At 42.9% G+C, this 19011-nt stretch overlaps 1 protein-coding gene across 12 annotated transcripts in view; it reads left to right on the top strand.

The window, feature by feature from the left end:
- The window catches only part of SUSD6 (sushi domain containing 6), an 84637-nt gene that overhangs the window by 37675 nt on the left and 27951 nt on the right, over positions 1–19011 (top strand). For 8 of the 12 annotated variants that reach the window (XM_085224951.1, XM_085224945.1, XM_085224944.1 and 5 more), the window contains 2 exons: positions 3960–3989; positions 13857–15868. In XM_085224951.1, the coding sequence (XP_085081077.1) occupies positions 14088–15611 (1524 nt within the window). In that variant the 5' untranslated portion in view covers positions 3960–3989; positions 13857–14087 and the 3' untranslated portion in view covers positions 15612–15868. Of the gene's footprint in view, positions 1–3959; positions 3990–13856; positions 15869–19011 lie in introns of those variants that run through there. The other 4 variants (XM_085224952.1, XM_010711526.3, XM_019615640.2 and 1 more) reach the window with 1 other exon arrangement.

Below are 19011 nucleotides of genomic sequence, written 5' to 3'. Positions count from 1 at the left end.
GTGGCACTTTCTGGCACTTGAGCACTCACAAGTGAGTGCTTTTATTCTCTGCTCGATCTCTTCTGCGTCTTGGGTTTTTCCTCATTCCCCATGCTTGCTTCTTGATGTCTGGTGACTAACTGTGGTAAATAATGTAAATAGCAGTGGAATGGAATGACACACAAAAAGTCAAGTAAGAGTCAGAAATGAGTGTAAGAAGAAAACCTATTGGTCACAAGGTAGTATATCATGAAATGTTTGCTTTCTTACTCAGTCCACCCTGAAACGTGATCTCTTCTCACAGACCTGATGTAATTTTCTTGTCAGTAGAGAGATGATTGATCATAAGTGGCGTGGGATGGAGGAAAGAAGTTTGTATGTGTGGCTTAGGTGGAAGTTCTTGCGCAGAATGCTAGAGGAACTTATCCTCAAAAAGTCAAATAGATTTGGTTTCCACAACTGCAGATTATAGCTTGCTTTTGGAAACAAAATGTCAGTTCTTGACAATAGCTCTAAAAAGTGCTATTTATTTGAGATATCATGGCACCTGAAAATATCTGGTGGCCAGTATTTCTGAGCATCAGAGAAGTTTGGTTTGTCCTCTTTGGTGGAGCAGAATAAAAGCTCATTGCCAGATGCACTCAAAGGAAAGTATCTTCTATAGAAAAGTCTGGAGAAGGAATTGATCTTCTAATATTTCTGACTCCTCTAGTTAGAAAGGAGAGGCTGCTGAAATGAGGGATCCCAGACTTTTGTGTCTTTCTGATTGGCCTGGCTTTGGCTTTGTAGGTAAGAAGGGATGTGTGGGGGAATTGCAAATGTGACTGACTGGCAAGAACAAATAGTCAAGAGTGTGAAAGGGACAAAGGTCTCTTGTCCTTGTTTTTTCCAGCGTTTGTCCTTGTTTTTTCCAGCGTTTGTTGATAATACCCCAGCCTTGCTTCAGATATAGGCCTGCAAGATATTCCCTGCAGCCTGAGGCTGGAACACAATCCCTTCCTGACACTCCAGTTACATGCTGCAACACTTTGTAGTTGCTCTGTAATCAGTATGCAAATTCCTTGCACTGCATAGGGCTGCTGAATGGGGAAGGCAACCACAATTCTGGCAAGCATTTCCAGTATCATTTTTGAGATATCTCATGTCATATGGAAAAAGCACTAGTTAAGCATGTCATAAGATCCTAGAATGGTTCTGCATCATTTCCCTTTGTCTATTCGTTTTGATTCAGGACCCGAAACCTGTTGTGGTAAACTGATCAAGGCAGATCATCAGCTAAATAGGATTAGAGCGGCGAGACATGAAGCATTTCCTTCAGCAGAAGTGAGAAAGTGAGAGCTGTGAAGGGAAATCCAGGATCGTAGCAGAGGGCAAGACACAAAGGGGGAAATCCTGGGGGGGAGGGTGTAGCATGGGCTTCCATCCATAGACTCTGAGGCTGGGAGGGATGGGGGTGCATGGCAGCCTGTTGTGGGCCCAGGGAGCTGCACCTGCAGCAGTGTGCTGGCCATGAGTAACATTAATCAGTCAGCCAGCCGAGGAGCAGGGACCCAGATGGAGAGACAAAGAGCACTGAAGAGACGCTTGAAAAATCATCTTTCGCTCATCTTTGTCCCCAACCACCCCCCGTCCTCACTTTATTAGTTTACATAGCAAAAACATTCAAAGCAGCCAGAACAAAGCGATGTTAACACGAAGCAAGAGATTGCATTAAATCTCCTGGTGGTAAAGCTTATCTTGAATACAGGGCCAATGTGACACGTTCACAATTGCTACAAAAGATGAAGAATGTTCTCATAAAAAGACAGACAAGCATGGAGACAATGGGCTGGCTCAACTCTGAGTGACAAAGTGCAGCTTGTTATTCGTACATTTAAAATCATATAATGCATATTGTAGTGCGATGGTTTTACTGTTTGGAAATGCTATTGCTTGTCTTTCAGGAGGTTAGATACATATTGGTCTTCTGAGCAGGAATGTGCTCGCTTTTACACGTGATGAATATAGAGGGCAGACTGATTTCCAGTCAGTGAGCTTCTGGTCTCTCTTCTGCTAATAATTTGATTTTATTTATGCATGGATTTTTAACAAAAATAATCAGCACTTTGTCTCAAGCAATCTGTCCAAGTATCCCAGAGTGCTGTGAGATGAATGTGATAAGTTGCTTAGTCACAGAGCCTGCTGCAGAGTTTGGGGGAGCTGATTCCTTCTCACAGCAAGGTAGTCACAACCATAAAAATAACCACTGCGCATGTTGTAACACAAAACAAATGCAGCATTTGATGATGGGCAAACAATGAAACTATGCCAGAAGTGGAGTATTTAGGAAGGCTTCAGCGCTCTTCAGAAATAATTTTCCAGCTCGATCACTGTTTTTTTTCCCTTTAGCAAGTTCTCCAAGATTAATTGAGGGAAATAATGAAAAAATTAGCAGAATGGAAAGGCTCACTTCCAAGAAGAGCCTTGGAAAGCAAGGCTCTGAAATGCTGCAGCTTAATTCTTATTCCATCTCTTCTGTTTTTTCTTTGAGGGTTCTTCTGGGATTTAGCTAAGTGCTTGGGTGCTTAGTAGGTAGAGACAGGGAAATGATGGAAGTATTGGAGAGGAGGAATAACAACTGCTTGGTCTGCTTTGTTAAAATGTTAGACTTCTCTGTTCGTTCTATGTTGTCCCGATCCTTTCTTCCTGCTTCCTCTCTCTGGCCCTTACAGGTTATTTCTGAGCTCTCAAAGGGCTTGTGTGTAATCACATTTGTAGCAACCCTCCTGTTTGGCCAGACTGTTTCTGAAAGGATCACAGTGGATCAGAATAAATTACTCATAAAATTTTAACTTGTAGTCTCTAAAATATTCTGAAAGCTTCCTATCGTCTGTGTTCTCAGTGGTGTGACTTCTCTTAGATTCCTAGCCAGCTCTGTCAAAATGTAGGTTGGGCTTTTCATTACTGATAAGAGCATAACCTATCTTGAGAAATGCAAGTGAAGGTGTTAGTATAAGTATTAACAGCCTGAATTAAACAAATATCAATACACATAAAGGAGAGAGTTTAAATATTAACCTTTAAAAATTAATAATGCAGACTTGGTAAATGTAAGTCCACTTAGTTTTAAACACAGCCTGATTTTTGTTGACTGATCACGTGTGAAATACTATGAAACTATCCCTTTAATTTTTAGGGTTGCCATTAAAATGATAAATTGAGCTTGAATAAACTGAAACGACTTCATTTCTGTGTATTGTCTCTGATGCAAACGCAGCCAATCTGCTGCATGCTGCTGTAAGGTCTTTTCAGTGCCAAGGTTATTCTGTACAGAAGCTCTTGGATACCACTGGTGTTTGTTTGCGTTGCATAGAACAGCTTGTTAAAGTGTACTCCAGCCATTGAGCAGATTCAGACTTGTTCCTATTCCTTGGGAATCTGCGTGAAGCAGAGGTTTCCTTTGTTTCTAATTATGTGGTTGAAAAGAAGAACTTTAATACTGCTGGGGATGAATTCAGTGGTCACGAAAACAAGGACAGTAGTACTGGATAGCTAGGTAGAAATGTGGGGTGGCGTTGTGCATGAACATAGGACCTGAGTTCTAATCTGCATGCTTCCTATAATGCAGATTAGAATAAATTGTTGTCAGCCCATAGTGAGGAAAGGATGCAGTTTTCAGTGTAAGTCCTTCTTCCATTCCCTTCAGAGAGCTTCATGAAAGCAGAGTGGCACAGAAGAGCGTGGTGAGGAGCTGTAGAGCAGTGGTGAGGCTGCCAGGAGGTAGATGCAGATGGGCCCAGAACCAGCCTAGTTAAGGAACACTCTGTTCTTACACTCTTACACTGATCCCTGGGCAGTGCTTTTTAAGCAGCTGACTTGAAGGCAGTAACAGGAATCTCAGGTGGTCACACAGCTTGTTGAATTTTAAACAGCTTGAATGGTTAAGGAATGAATTAAAGCAAGCATAATAATAATCTTAAATTTTTTTTTTTGTCTTTTAGGTTGGCTCAGCAAATCCAAAGGACCTGCATGTAAGTAAACTCTTATTCCCTGCTGTGCTATGAGAAATGAGTGAGATGTTTTACTGATTAACATAAGTGGTTATACAAACTAAGATTCACATTTTTACTTTTGTGCTGTGTGCTGTGATGCATCTCTGTTCTGTTTTTGCTTTTATCCCTTACATTTGAGAGAGATGGTTGCCTTTGGTTTGAGGGAGGGAGATCAACTTCATATGTTCCACTGTGCTTGAAGGCACCTTGATGTGTCTTTATAGTATTTCGTTTTAAATGACTCAAAACCATGTAGAGTGAATATTCACTAAAACAAAAAGAGAAAGTTATGCTGGTTGTGAGAGTTTTGAAAGAGTGCTGGAGAGGATTGGAGCACAAGCTGAGGTGAAAAACCCTTTTGTTTCAAGAAAAGTGAATATCTCATCACAGAACGTGATTCTGGATATATTGTATTGAATACTCAGCTTTTCATTTCCTGTGCTCAGAAAAAGTCTGAAGCTTTTCCTGTATGTGTTACAGAGGTATGTAATTTTAGGAGGAAGTGGGAAGCATACTTGGCTGTCTCGATTAGTTCTAAATATATAAAAAAAACAAAGTGTAGGTATTTGTTGCAGTCCAATATGTGATCATCCTACTTTGAATCTTCCAATTTTCTTCAAGAAAAGGGAAGACAGGAACAAAGTCTGGTGGGAATGGATTCATAATTAAGTATTTGAAGTGAGGGAGGGTAATCGTACCGCCTACCAAATTTTGATCTTCAGATGGAGAGAGAAGGAGAGCAGATGGAATCCTCTGTGAATCCTGAATTTTTAATCGGTCTGAATTTTACTTTTGGCAAGACTGATATAACACAAGCCTAGAGTGAATGTGCCATCAGTTCTTAGCCATGGTTTCTAGCAGGAAAACAAGCTAATTTAGGAAATAGCTCAAGAACTGCCTGGTGCAGCTAATTCAGCTTCTTGGGCTATTGTGAAAAAGGTGGAAACTGATAGAAGCTTCGTTGTAGAGAGAAAGCTGGAGGGGAGTTTCATTCTTCAAAAGAAAGTACTTGCAACTTTAGTCCAGATGTTGGAGTCCCCTGATGTCTGATGCCTACTACACTAAAGATACAGATGGTCTGTCTTCTAATGAAGCTGTCTCCTGTCAGTCTTCCTTCCTTCTGTACTTGAGCCTATCTTTTGGGAAGAGTTTGACTTTGTTTCTAGTCTCATGGAAATGGCCTGATGGCAGGACAGAAGAGTTAGCTTGTGATTACTTTGTGCCATTTGACATTTCTTTTGTTATTTCTGTGCCTATTTACAGTGGTAGTGAAAGCACTTTTTTTCCCAGATATGTTGAGTGCTTTTCCCTACTTGTTGGTCTTACTCCCTTTCATCTGTACAATTTGTCCTTGCCATTGTTTCTCCAGGCCTTTATATTTATTACTGTAGTAGCACAAGCAGTTACCACCTCCTGTTTTTCTTGCTACCTATTCTGACCCTGCAGTAGGAATGACAGAACAAAAAGTAAATTTGCTCTGAAACTGTAGCAAACACCGTGGGCTGTTACTGCAGTTACTGCTGAAATAGGTAGTGCACAGTATATAAATCTGTGTTGTCTACGGCATACTTAACATGGGTGATGAGGGGAAAACAAGTAGAATCATAGAATTGCCAGGGTTGGAAAGACCACCAAGATTATCCAGTCCAACCATCCACCTATTGCCAGTATTTGCCACTAAACCATGTCCCTTAGTACAGCATCTAAACGTTTCTTGAATGTCTCCAGGGATGATGACTCAACCACCTTCCTGGGCAGCCTGTGCCAGCACCTGATCACTCTGATAAGAAATTTTTCCTGACATCCAACCTGAATCTTCCCTGACACAACTTGAGGGCATTCCCTCTTGTTCTATTGTTGTTATTATGTGGGAGAAGAAGCAAACACACCTCACCACAATTTCCTTTCAGGTTGTTGGAGACAGCAATAAAGTGTCACCTAAGCCTGTTCTCCATACTGAACAATCCCAGTTCACTCAGCTACTCCTCATAAGTCTTGTGCTCCAGACCCCACACCAGCTTCATTGCCCTTCTCTGGACACGCTCCAAGGTCTCAATGTCTTTCCTGTAGTGAGACAAGAACAGAAGACAGCACTTAAGGTGTGACTTCACCAGTGCTAAGTACAGAGGCACGATCACCTCCCTGCTCCTGCTGGCAACGCTATTTCTTATACAAGCTGGGATGCCATTGGCCTTTTTGGTCACCTGGGCACACTGCTGGCACATCTTTAGCCAAGTGTTGACCAACACCCCGTGGTCCGTTTCTTCCACACAGTCTTCCAGCCACTCTGCTCCAAACCTGTAGTGTTGCCTGGGGTTATGCCCAAAATGCAGGACTTGACACGTGGTCTTATTGAACTTCACCCCATTGACCTCAGTCAAGTGATGCAGCCTGTCCAGACCCATCTGTAGGACCCTTCCTACCTCCAGGCAGGTTGGTGTCATCTGCAGACTTACTAACAGTGCACTTAATTGTTGAGGACTACTAAAAAACTGCTGGTAACAAGCTGCTGAGAGTCAAGAATGAGGATAGGATGCTGAAGGGCACTTACTTGAACAGCAAGCTCAAATGTGCTTGTACTGTCATTAGAGCAATTGGAACATGGTGACTGGACTGGACTGTGATTTTGTCTCAAGAATTTGTACATGCTTATCTGTGTGTGTTGATCTGCATCTAAAAAAAGCATTTTCCTTTTAAAGAAGAAAGTCTGTGGAGAGTGTTTCTCTTCCTCTGCAAGTAGGAATTTCCCTGAGGTGAGTCTCTGCTTTTGCAGAGTGTTGTGTTAAACTGGCGAATGGCTTCCAGATGAGAAATCTTTCAAGGGATTTGAAAAACTACCTTAGATATAGGACTGTTTAGATGAGTTGTGTGATGTGCCAGGTAGATTGGACTAGAGGGGGTTTGTTCTTCAAACTACTGAAGAATAAAATGAGCATTCTGGCCCAGTCTAGTATGGATCTTCTTATGATGGAAGGAGGAACAGAGCTTTGGGAGTTCCTGTGCTGAAGAGGCTGTGAAGATGCTTGTCTGCCTTGGCCTGACAATAACATTTTTAAATCCTGTGTGCTCAGTGTTCACTGTCTAGCCAGTCAGTGTAATTCAGAGGGGAATATCTTTCTCCTCTTGAAGAGCAGAAAGACACGCTGCTGCTGCTTTCTGAAATGTGTTTTTGTCCTTAGCTAGTGAAAGGAGAATAATGTCTGATTCGAAAAATACTGTCTAGAGAGAAGTATACATCTGATGGAGGATTTCTTGAATTCTCAGCCCAAGGTCAAAGAAGGAACACAATAAGCCTGATATGTACACAGAGTTGTAACTAGAAAGCCAGAAGCTGCTGCTGCTTATACAGCTTGGAGGAATGCTTTCCATGTCCTGAGAAAAGGACTGGCATGGTATATAGGAAGTTTTATGTCTCATACATCATTAGAAAGAATAAAACTGCTCTGTGATCTTACCAGTGTTGCTGTTTAGATGACTGTGTAGTCTGGGAAATGTCAGCTGTTGAGATAGTAAGTTAAGGTTTGCTGCTTTAGGTAGTGCTTTCCTTCAAAATATTCTGTTTATCTCTGGAGAAAGGCTCTGAGCATAGGAATAGGACTACAAACAGATTGAGATTTGTAGGAAGGTGACGAACAGGCTGAAGGTAATTGAGGAAGAAGATCCTCAGAAGAGGGAGAGAGTCGGGGGAATTCAGGAAAGCAGTAAGGTGAAGGTTTCCTCGAGTGGAGTTGTGGAAAGTTCCTGCTGGTTTAAAAAGCCAATTAGTGGCTTGGTGATTAAGTAGTGTAAGTCCTGGAAGAAGGTAGTGTTTTAATTTTAGCTATGCAAGCTGATTAGAATGGTTGAGAATAGTATGGCCTTGAGAGAGAGGACTCTGGTAGAAATGCAGGCATGTGTTTATTTTTTTTAATTGTTAGGTAAATGTCTTAATGCATGGATATGCCTTTACAACATCAAGCTTTTGAGTCTTCTGTATGCAACAGCACTGACTAATGAGACTGGCAGAGCTTAAGAACTCAAGATTACAAAACGTATGTGCCCTGCAGGGGCTAGAGCTTCAGGGAAGGAATTTCCTCAAGGCAGGAACAGAGCAGGATGAAGATGATGCTGGAGTGCTGGCTGGCTGCCCAGGGGTGCTCTGACATTACAACTGGGGGATCTGGTGGAGAGAGAAACTGAAGGACGGTAGAGCAGCTATGTGTGAAATAGAAGACAAAGAGGAATTTCAAACGGGAGTTGCTGCCGTGTTTGGAGAAATGTCCTTAACTTTCTGAGGAAGTTCTGCTTTTCTTGGTTTGTTGTCAGTTTTATAGATAAAAGCAGCTTTGCTCTTCTCCTTCACATGTTACAGTTGTATGCAGTACCCACTGGAGAGGAATCCTTAGTGTAAACAAATTAAACCTATTAAAGCCGCTAGATGCTGGATCTTTGTCAACACTAAGTATCGCTCCTGCTGGTGGTGATGTTTTCCATGTGGGACCTGTGTGGCATTCTGTATGGTATGAAGTTAGATCAGAGTAGGTAATGTGACCTCTGGTGCTGCCAGTTCATTCTGGATAACCTGCTGCAGAGGCCTTTTGGAAAGTGATTGTTATGTCATGCCAAAGCTGTTCATTTATCCTTGGCTAGGAGGAAAGTGTGCTTTTAATGTTTCCTCTGGCCTGTTCCACTCTTATCATCAGAGTGGCTATACTTGAAACTCAAAGTAATTGGGGATGTGACTGCTGTGCAGCTTGTTTCCAGTAGTTCAAGTTCCCACTCCATTTACTTGCTTCTTGAAAAGACTGGTACTGTCAGAGTTGTGCTGCAGCGCAACTTGTGGTTCAGCACATCTTTGTTTCTCCTTAGCACAAGCAAAGGACCATATCCTTAATGTTTTGTGTTTGTTTTAAAGATGGTGACATTTCTACTCTGTTGTTGGCTTTGATTTCCCTAGCAAAAGTAACCTTGGAATACTCCTCTAGAGCAACCTGCACGCTTCACTGTAAATGCTTCTTGGACATAATTGACTTAAGTGATAAGATACAAAATGTAAAGGTTTTATTATCTGCTGCTGATTAGGGGTGTTCAATCTCTGGCTACGGTCAAGATGAGCAAAAGCTTAACTATTTTACCGCATACCTCTGGCCACCTGCCACTTGTCTGAGTCGGGTTAGGAGTATTTCATGGTTGGCTGCATCAAGCACTGCAGAGCAATTTGAAAGGATGAAAATGGATGTCTGTTCTGCATCCTCTGACAGCAGACAAGCATCTATCACTAAGTCTGTTTCCATCCGCTGAACTCTTAACTTAATTAGCAGCTTTAAATAGAGGAAATGGTCTTCCTGTCATTGGTCTTCTGTCATTGTTTGGTTAGTTAGCACCAAGGGTGGGTACCAGGAGAATTGAGGCTTTCGTGTTTTTCATTTAAAGATGATTTGGGTTTGGTGGCAGGATTTCAAAGCTGCTTTACAGTTCGTAGCCTGCATAGATTAAACCAAATACATCCTCCCAGAGGGGTCCATCACCTTTCTTCCTGTGGCAGTGGAGAGTAAGTTGTAGGAATATTTTTTTTCTTTGGCAAATCCTGTAGTATTTAGAATGGAAACATTATAAAAGTTTCTATTCTCTAGTGATTCCCTGAGTGGTACCGGAGTCAGCGAAAGCAGTACATTGAAAACAATGCTGAAAAACCCTCCAGTAGCATTTATCCTTTGTAACATATCATGTGGTGGTAGAAGCAAACTTGTAGTGCCCGGTCTGGTCTCCTTACAGCAAGCAGTTCCAGTTGGTTCTTCAGGAAAATTGACATCTCTCTGTCCCTTTGGAGTAGCTTTCTCTGTAGATGGGAGTCTTCTCAGAGGTTGGAGAACAGATCAATTTCTTGATTAGTTTCTTTTAGCCACGCATGCTTTTCTATGCTTGTAGCTGTTGCTGAGCCTAAGGACCAGCCGTAATGATTCTTACTTTCATGCAGTTGTTCAGCAGTAGTAAGGGAGAGGTTGGAAATCTTTAGCTTTGCCTTTTCTTTTTTTTTTTTTTCCCAAGCCTTCCCCAAGGCTATCTTTAGGCTCCTACAGGCTTTGAGAGCACAATGCCCTGGCGCACTGCTGCTGTGCCCCAGACCCTCACCCCACGCGCATGAATTCATTGCGTTGATCTTTCCACTCCTGCTTGTCGGCGGGGTCGGACAGCAGCTGCATCTCCTGTCAAGCATGATTCCGGGCAGGGGGCTTTGGGGAGGAGAGCTACAAAAGGCCCAGTTTAAATCATCTGTGTAAGGGCACAGCGGAGGCTCTGTCACCCAGGCCTCACCACTTGTCTTCTGGTGCTATGGTTGTAATGACATTAGCATTTCAAAAAGGGGATTACCACAGCCCCCAGCTTCTTAGGAGAGGGTATTCTGGTTGATAACTGAAAAGCTGCTTTGTGGCCATCTCTGTTTTTTCCCTGTGTCTGGATTCTGAAGGATTGCTGAAGGTGGCTGTACCGTGTTAAAAGTGGATTGCTGCTGTTGTGAGGAAGCTGGTTATTGGCCTAAATGTGAACTGTTAGATACGAGGCTCTTGTTGATAGCTTTCTTTCTTGCTAATTCAGAGTGACTGAGGACTTAGTAGTGGAACAGTTGAAACAAAGAGTCTATTGGGATTGCAGCGGTACACTAGGGAAGCATCCTTAAATTATGCTTGCAGGAATAATTTAAGGTAGTTACATTAGCCTGTCTCATATATTTTGACCAGTGGAAACAGGCAGCACCTGCATCCTATTCATTGTCTGCCTTCTAGGCCTCCTGGGGTACTAAAAACACATTCTGTGCATAGCCTGCAGGTTTCAGGGCAATTCCTTAGGGAGGGGGTGGGGGATGAGGAGACTGTATTTCATATATTTGTTGTTTAAAACAAAAAAAATTCTCTTAGTGAAAATTACTTCCTGACCCTTTGATTCAGTATTCAACTGATTGTAGCTTTTTGATAAGTTTACTTTCCCCTTTCTGGTGTTGTTTGTTATTTGCAATTCACATTAAGGCCTTGTGTACACTGGGCTCTATTGGAATATCATTGTGGTCACTGTGTCCTCCCCAGTTCCATTAGATGTAGAAATGAAGAGACCAGGCAAATTGGCCACCTGGTCCCTGGGACAAGAGAACAAAGGGAATTTGTCTTCATGGCACACTAAGGAGAGAGTCAAGAGTATTTCGTACAACCTCTTGACCATGTATGGACTGTAAAATTAGTAGCTGACTCCCAGCATCCAAGATTGGAGCCTCTTGGCTTGATGATGTGGCAGTGTGGTTGGAGGGCACTTGGCAGTAAATGCAGATGGTTGCCTGGAGCCTTGTCCTCAGTGTGTTTAACTGCTGAACAGCCAGACAAAGGTAGGTTTTAAGTAGATAAACATGATTATATACATAGTTTGAAGTGTCCACAGGCATAATCTTTGCATGTACCCATAAGGACTTTTCTTACTAAGTGTATTTGCACTGGGCCTAATTCAATAAGTGATTCTCCAAAGCAATGCTGGCTTGAATCAGGGCTGCCCATTGCTCTGAAGGGAGCTGCACTGTTAGGGCCAGCCACAGACTGGGCCTTCTGTGATGTATTATGGCTGATGCTTGGGGACAAACAGTTCCAAACAGAGTGGAGGAACTGCTCAGCTCTTCTTGAATGAGACAGAAGGCTTGGGCTTTCCCTCAATGCATCAAGGAGGAGTAGAAGTACAGTTTCCTTTCTAAACAGCACGCAGTACTTATTGTGCTGAGAAGGGGAGACATTTAATTTCTCTGTGTGAAAACAGGAACTGTGGTGCGTGCTGACAAGGTGTGTATGCATGCACTTAGTGAGCATATTTTTAACTCTAGCAATTTCCAGGTCTTTTAAAATCTACTTATTTCTGTAGAGCACAGATCTATCTATAAGCTTAAACAAGGCTGGAGTGACTTAAATCTAGATGCTCAGCTGAATTGCACTGAGTGAAGATGGAGATTTTTGAGGGGGGGAAGCATGAAACAGAAAGTAGTTTTATTGCCCTTGCTCCCTGTTTGGATTAATGAACTGAATTACTTGGAAGTAGCTAGTAGTGAACTTGTGGTTTTCTCAAATGTACTTTTAACAAGACTGTGAATTTTAAAGGAAGAGGCAATTCAGTCAAAATAATTAAAGATGTAAGAACTTAACTGCTATACCCCACATTACTAGTGCTTTGTGTCTGTAGATGTTGAGAAAACTGAATTGCTATGCTTCCAGTGTACCAGGAGGAGAGAAACCAGGACAAGAAGACGCAATTCTAAATGCAGGGATGCAACTGAGATACTGACTTTCAAATAAAACCTTATAACAAATTTATACTTTCCTCTTCCTGTCAGCATAAAACAAGAATATGGAGAGAAAATGGCTAAACAGACTAATATTATTCATTGTCACCAGCAGTAAGAGTTCATGAGCTGGGGGGGAAAGGGATGGAGCAGAAAGCCAGAACAAAAATCTTTGCACAGAAAAACTTTGTCAGAAATTCCTTCTTGATAGTTTAGTTTAGTTTCCACTACATTTTGTTTATCAACTGAAACTCTTTCTAATAGATTGATATGGCAGCTAAGTTTAAAAAAAGAAAAAAGAAAAACAGCAATGCATCTCCTTTAAATTAGGGAAGATATCTGGTGGGATGGCTATGATGTCATTTATAATCAAATGAATATTAGCAGTGAGACAAGCTCTTTGGAAGTCAGCTGGGAGAGAAGATCTCAAGGCATAGAAGCACTGCTGAAAGTTTTGTCCTGTGTTATCTAAGAATCTGAAGAAGGGAGTTAGTATCTTTCTGCTTAAATTTACAGGCAAAACAATACAAATATAGGAAAAAGACCTATATAATTCTTGTAAAGACTGAATAATATGAAGCAACCAGAAGAGGGGAGATAAAAATCAAATAGAATTCAGTTTGGTGAAAGCATGGGACTGCTTTTTCTCTGAAATTATGCTTATCAACAAGTCTTCAAGTTGGAAGACTTGATGGAGATGTAACAGTTTAACAGAGTGTTTGAAATGTCAATTTGCCAAATGCATTGGAGTTGTAGAAAAGTTTACATCTGCACTGAAATTGTGGAAGTGCTGTATCGTAATAAACAGCAAGATGAGAAGGGAAAGTTTCTCAGAATGCTGTCTGGACCTGGGACACTTCCACATTCCACTTGAAATGGGTGCTCTTGAGAGGTTACACTTCCTTTTTGTCATGCAGTTAGCATGCTTTGAATTCTGGAAAACCTCCTTGCTAAGACTGCCAGTTCAGAAGATGCCAATCAAATAAATGCCTGGTACTGAAGAGAATAGCTTAACCAGCTACTGGATGAACTGGGATGACAGAAGCATCTTTTTTTTTTCAGCTAGAATTGCAGCTATTAGTATTCATGGCTCTAGCAGTTCTGACAGTGTGCGTTCTTATCATGGAACAGGGGAGAGTGGAAACATGAAGCTCTCTTACATTGCTAGTTGTTGGGGGATGGCTGCGAGAGCAGGGCGGCCATGAGACTGTGTACGAGCATAGCTGGTGCGGCAGCACAGAGTGCATACCCATGAGAAAATATTAGGAGTTAAGATGGGAGATACAGCGTCCTTGGGGCAGCATGTAAGCAGCAGGCCCACATCCGCAGCTGTGCTCTGTGGATATGTGGGGGGCTGATAAGCGGATGAGCTCAGCGGCAGGTGTGAATGCTGGCTGAGCATTGGTTGAAGCTAGGCAGCCCACCTAGCTGCCCACCTTGTGCACCAATAGTAAGTGAACACATGTGTATTGGAACCATATATAAACCCTGTGTGTGCAGCAATAAAGTGAAGCTTGATCACTCGTATTGAGTACTGTTGTGCTTCCCTGCTTGAGAACAATCTGATTAGGATGCTATCCGCGGCAATTGGCGCCTGAACAGGGACGGACCTCATGGAAGATTGATTTGGGAGTGGATGGACGAAAGCACCGGCGTCGTAGAGGCTGAGCTGGGGGGCGGCATCGCCTAGACCGACCAAAAGGGGTCTGCTCGGATCTGGAGGGCACGAAACGGAGCTCCGTTGACAGTGGGCACTGTGTGCAGTGAGACGTGGATTGCAGTGCACCATGGAAAGTGAGGTCCACTGTGGGTCCCGGCGAAGTAGACCAGGGCAGCAGTGTCTATTTCTGCTGATACTGACAGGTTGCCACCTCAGCTGCCAGGCAGTCCTTCAGGTGTCGCAGCCAGGGAACCTATGGGTGACCTGGGCAAACAAGACGGGCCAGACTGACTTCTGCCTGAGTCTTCAGTCGGCCACTGAACCTTTCCGGACCTGCCTGATCGGTGTACCGGGTTATCGGCTGGAGAGCTTTCAAGGATATGTAAGAGATAATCCATGTTTCCATTACAACACTTCAGAACAAAGTGCATGCTTGATAGAACGTCTAAGTGTCTCCTTGCCATGGGACCCCCAAGAGCTGGATCTCCTGGGTTCCCAGGCAATAGGAAATGCTTCAGTGGGATGGAATCAAACATGCTTTTGCTTCGGACGATCGCACCAGGGCCTTAGCGCTCAGGCAAATATCCTTAAGCAACTGTGGGACTATGCGGATAACCCTTTTTTCGATGCAACAGGATGGACGGTGGTCTCCCCCCATAATGAACAGGCATTCTCGGCATGGGGGGCATATTGCGGTTACAGCAACCAAACCGGGGAAGGAGGTAACCTACGACCGTGGTATGGATATGGAGCAAGCCTTTCTGAAGATGATTCCCAACCTGCACTGTGGAATAATGACTCGGCTAAGGCCCTACCTCCAGGTGTATTTTTAATATGTGGTGACCGGGCATGGGCAGGCGTTCCTGCCAACGTCCAAGGAGGACCTTGCTATCTTGGACAATTAGCACTGTTCGCTCCCCAACATCGTCAATGGCTTAACGTTGCCTCTGGTCTGCGTAAGGCCAGGCGATGGTGGAGTACACGCCGCCTGACACCAGATTGCAATGATAACGTTGATTTATGGTCGGCTACTGCCCGAGTGTTCACTTCATTCCTTACACCGGGTGTGGCAGCAGCCCAAGCGTTAAAACAGTTAGAAAACCTAGCATGTTGGTCAGCGAAACAGGCTAACGAGACCACCTTAATCTTGGGATCTATGTTATCTGATATGAATAGTCTTAGGCACGCTTTGCTACAAAATCGCGCGGCAATTGACTTTCTGCTTTTAGCACAGGGGCATGGCTGTGAGGACTTTGAGGGGATGTGTTGCTTCAACCTTTCGGACCATAGTCGGTCCATACATAAGCAACTTCAGTGGTTGAAGGAACATACGCAAAAGATTCAGGTTAACAAAAACCCATTTGATGAGTGGCTAGAATCACTATTTGGAGGGCTGCCCTCATGGCTCGCAGCATTAATCAAAGAAGGCTTGCGTTGGCTATTGCTTATTCTAGTTATGCTTTTACTGCTTTGCATAGTGTATAGTTGTATCATGAGGGGTATTGACAAAGCCACACAAAAAGCTATGCTCGTACAAAAAGAAAAAGGGGGAATTGTTGGGGGATGGCTGCGAGAGCAGGGCGGCCATGAGACTGTGTACGAGCATAGCTGGTGTGGCAGCACAGAGTGCATACCCATGAGAAAATATTAGGAGTTAAGATGGGAGTCACAACATCCTTGGGGCAGCATGTAAACAGCAGGCCTACATCCGCAGCTGTGCTCTGTGGATATGTGGGGGGCTGATAAGCGGATGAGCTCAGCGGCAGGTGTGAATGCTGGCTGAGCATTGGTTGAAGCTAGGCAGCCCACCTAGCTGCCCACCTTGTGCACCAATAGTAAGCGAACACGTGTATTGGAACCATATATAAACCCTGTGTGTGCAGCAATAAAGTGAAGCTTGATCACTTGTATTGAGTACTGTTGTGCTTCCCTGCTTGAGAACAATCTGATTAGGACGCTATCCGCGGCAGCTAGTCAACTTTTAATAAAGATGGTTGCCATTGTAATGGGAGTGGGAGGGAGAGGGAAGGATGGCTTTATCCTGCCTTTTTGAAACAACTCAAACAATGGGCTGCTGTCACAGTGAGTTGTTTAGGGATTGGGTTTGCGTCTTCTTCCAAATGCTGCTTCAGTGTACTTATTAGTCAGGTAACCTTTGAAGAAAGTTAGCTTCAGTTCTCATCATGCATTTCCAGCTAAATGGGCATTGTTTATTGAAATATAATATGCTGTATAAAGCATTTTATGCAGTAATGGCAAGACAATTCCTTGAGATCTATCTATCTATCTATATCTCTCTATATATATATTTACTGGTCACCTTTTTGCTGAATCTCAGAAAGGGATTTGAGGGCAATGTGACATATTTTGGTCAGTCTCACTGGGTACTAACTGAATGAGGATGTCCCATGGCTGAAACCATTGCAGATGCTTGTTGTCCTAGATGCAACTCTTGTAAACTCTCGTGGCCTAGTATTAAATGTGGAGGTTGGTGGCCCTGCATGTGGCAGGGGGGTTGGGGATTCATGATCCTTGAGGTCCCTTCCAACCCTAGCCATTCTGTGATTCTATAAAAGCACCCTCTCTGTAAGCTGCTACAGCTTTGGAATTCTCCTTGTCTGTGCAGGTATTTGCCACTTAATATTACTTCTAGGCATGAACTTCAGTATGCTATCTTGTGTTTGCTCAAGAGTATTTCCAGGTTATGTTCCCATTGCCACAAACCTTGTTAATGAGATTTGTTTAATCCTTTTTGCTGTGGGACGCCAGTTCCCTAATATGTACTAATTTTGCAGCTGTGCTCACATGGCCTCCCCTCAGAACAGTGCATTATGAAAAATTGCATTTCTGGGAGCTTTTTGCAGGATTTTGCAGGGTCTAGAAATCCGTTGCTAGTAACTGAGGTTAGACATTTCCAAACTGTGGTCTTCAGAATGCATAATACTAGTACACCATAGTTCTGCCTGCTGCATGATAATAGCTTCTTACTTTCAAGCTCCTTTACGTATGTTAACGTAAGGCTTTAAATGTGTTTTTGCTTTTCAATGCAGGCAATTCCTGTAACTGTGGTTTATGCCCTGAAATACGATATATGGTTATGACCCACTCCCCACCATTCTAATGTGTCTTACTGGCGACTTTCATTGTTGATGAAGAGTTTAATAGGAACAGTGAAGGATAATTCCAAAAACCACAAGTATTGAGAGAAAGCATGGCAGTTGGGTAGCTCACTCTTCCCTGTGGAGTTGATGCAGGACATCAGGCCTGGCAGGGTAGCTTTTGCAGGGAAGTGTGCGGTCAGTACTTTTCTGCAGCAGAGGAGCAGATACTGCAACTTGGTTTCTGTTTACACAGTGAGCTAAAGAGTAAATGTCAACTGTCTGTCTCTTCCACCCCGAGAATAAGAGTGACAATGACAGCTTTGATGTGCTGTAACTAGGTTGCAGTGATTTGCATTTATGGCTTTATTTTCTAATGCTAGGGGGGCAAAAATATAAAAGTAGATCATGGTGTTTAACATGAGACAGATGCTTCCGCCTGCCTCATTAATGGTAACAATTTCCCCCTTTCCATGTGGAGAGAAAATAAAAGTCCACTGTCATAATCTAGGTGACCTTTCTTAGTGCTTGGGAGGCCTTTGTATGCTACATCCTCAGGCACGATATCAAGAAAAAGAGGGTGGGGAAGAACAATGGGTTTGTTTTTTGAGGAACAGATGTATTTGTTTTTCTGCCAATTCTGGTAATAGCTTAAATGTGGACTGCCTTTCTGAGTAAGAAGTGTTTTCATCTAGGAGATGTGTTGGGGAAAAGGGTAGGAAAAGGAGAGAGAGCTCATTTGGTGAAACCACATTCTGCTTTCTAGATCAGTTATGTAGAAAAACAGGAACTGTTCCCTCTTTACCTTAACCTCTCATGGCCCAGGTGATGGTACCATGGTAAGATGCTGTAGAGCTCTGTAGACAAGAAATGAAGTTATGATTTGAGATCTTTGTTTATCTGAGATTAGACAGATGTTTCCTACCCTCTGTGGTAATAGCTGAGACTGAGTTGCTTCTGGAGAATGTCATATGTGTGTCAACTCCCCTGATTTTTCAGACATTAAATTCTGCTTCTACTTGAAAAACCACCTTTAGTTCTGGTAGAAATTGGCACATTATAATGTGTTCAACTGCAAAATGGTCTTTTACACGATTGCAGCATCATTTTAAGAGCTCAGAGCTTTTTTAAGGTTTGTCAGTGGGTCCATTTCTTGGCAGCACGAGGTCTTGAACTTGTATTTTAGGAACAGTACCTTTGAAATCCTTTTGGAAAAAGGCCTCTTGTACTTGGTCTCTAATGTAATATGCTCTTGTGAGGTTTTGAAAGGCTCTTTCATGTTTGCACAGCTGGAATGTGATGTTAGCCTGAGGATGTGTTGTCTAACTCCAGCTGAATGCTCTAACCAGTGAACGGTGGCTGGGGAGGAGTGGGCACAGAGGGAACTGAGTTTAGATTGGCTGTTCAGTAGTTCATTGATATCCTGGTGAAAGACACAAATTATTAGGAGAGGAAATACAGTTGAAAAGTTGATGCCTTTAACATTTCTCCCTTCTTTCCCAAACTTGAACTGCCTTCTGTTGATTGTAAGCTATCTCCTTATAGTATTGTCCTGTGCTCTCCGTTTTAACAGCCAGAATATAGCTCGCTGGAATGGAGGAGGCTGGAAGAAAGGAAAATGGCCAGAGGTCTGAAAGAAAGAGCAGTGGAATTGCTATACTCTCCTCTTGTCTTTGCAGCTCTATGCTACCTGCTAGTCTTGACTCTGCAGCGCCTCTTGCTTTACTAGTGGGTTATCTGTTGCTATTTCCCAACCCTCTCTCCAAAAGACTTCAAATCCCATTATAGAGAAGACAGGAAACAAATGAACAAAACCAGGAAGACTGTGTAATAATGTCTACCTTTTAATAATGGAACAGTTTTGTAATATCTACTGTTGGTCTGTAGGCTTCCTAGGTTAAAGACATCATGTGTTCATGGCAAATTTGACCAAAGCGATAAAGTCTGGGTTTG

Source organism: Meleagris gallopavo, chromosome 5, assembly GCF_905368555.1.
Source record: "Meleagris gallopavo chromosome 5, MGAL_WU_HG_1.1, whole genome shotgun sequence".
Taxonomy (NCBI): Eukaryota; Metazoa; Chordata; class Aves; order Galliformes; family Phasianidae; genus Meleagris; species Meleagris gallopavo.
This window is presented reverse-complemented; position numbering and strand designations above follow the sequence as displayed.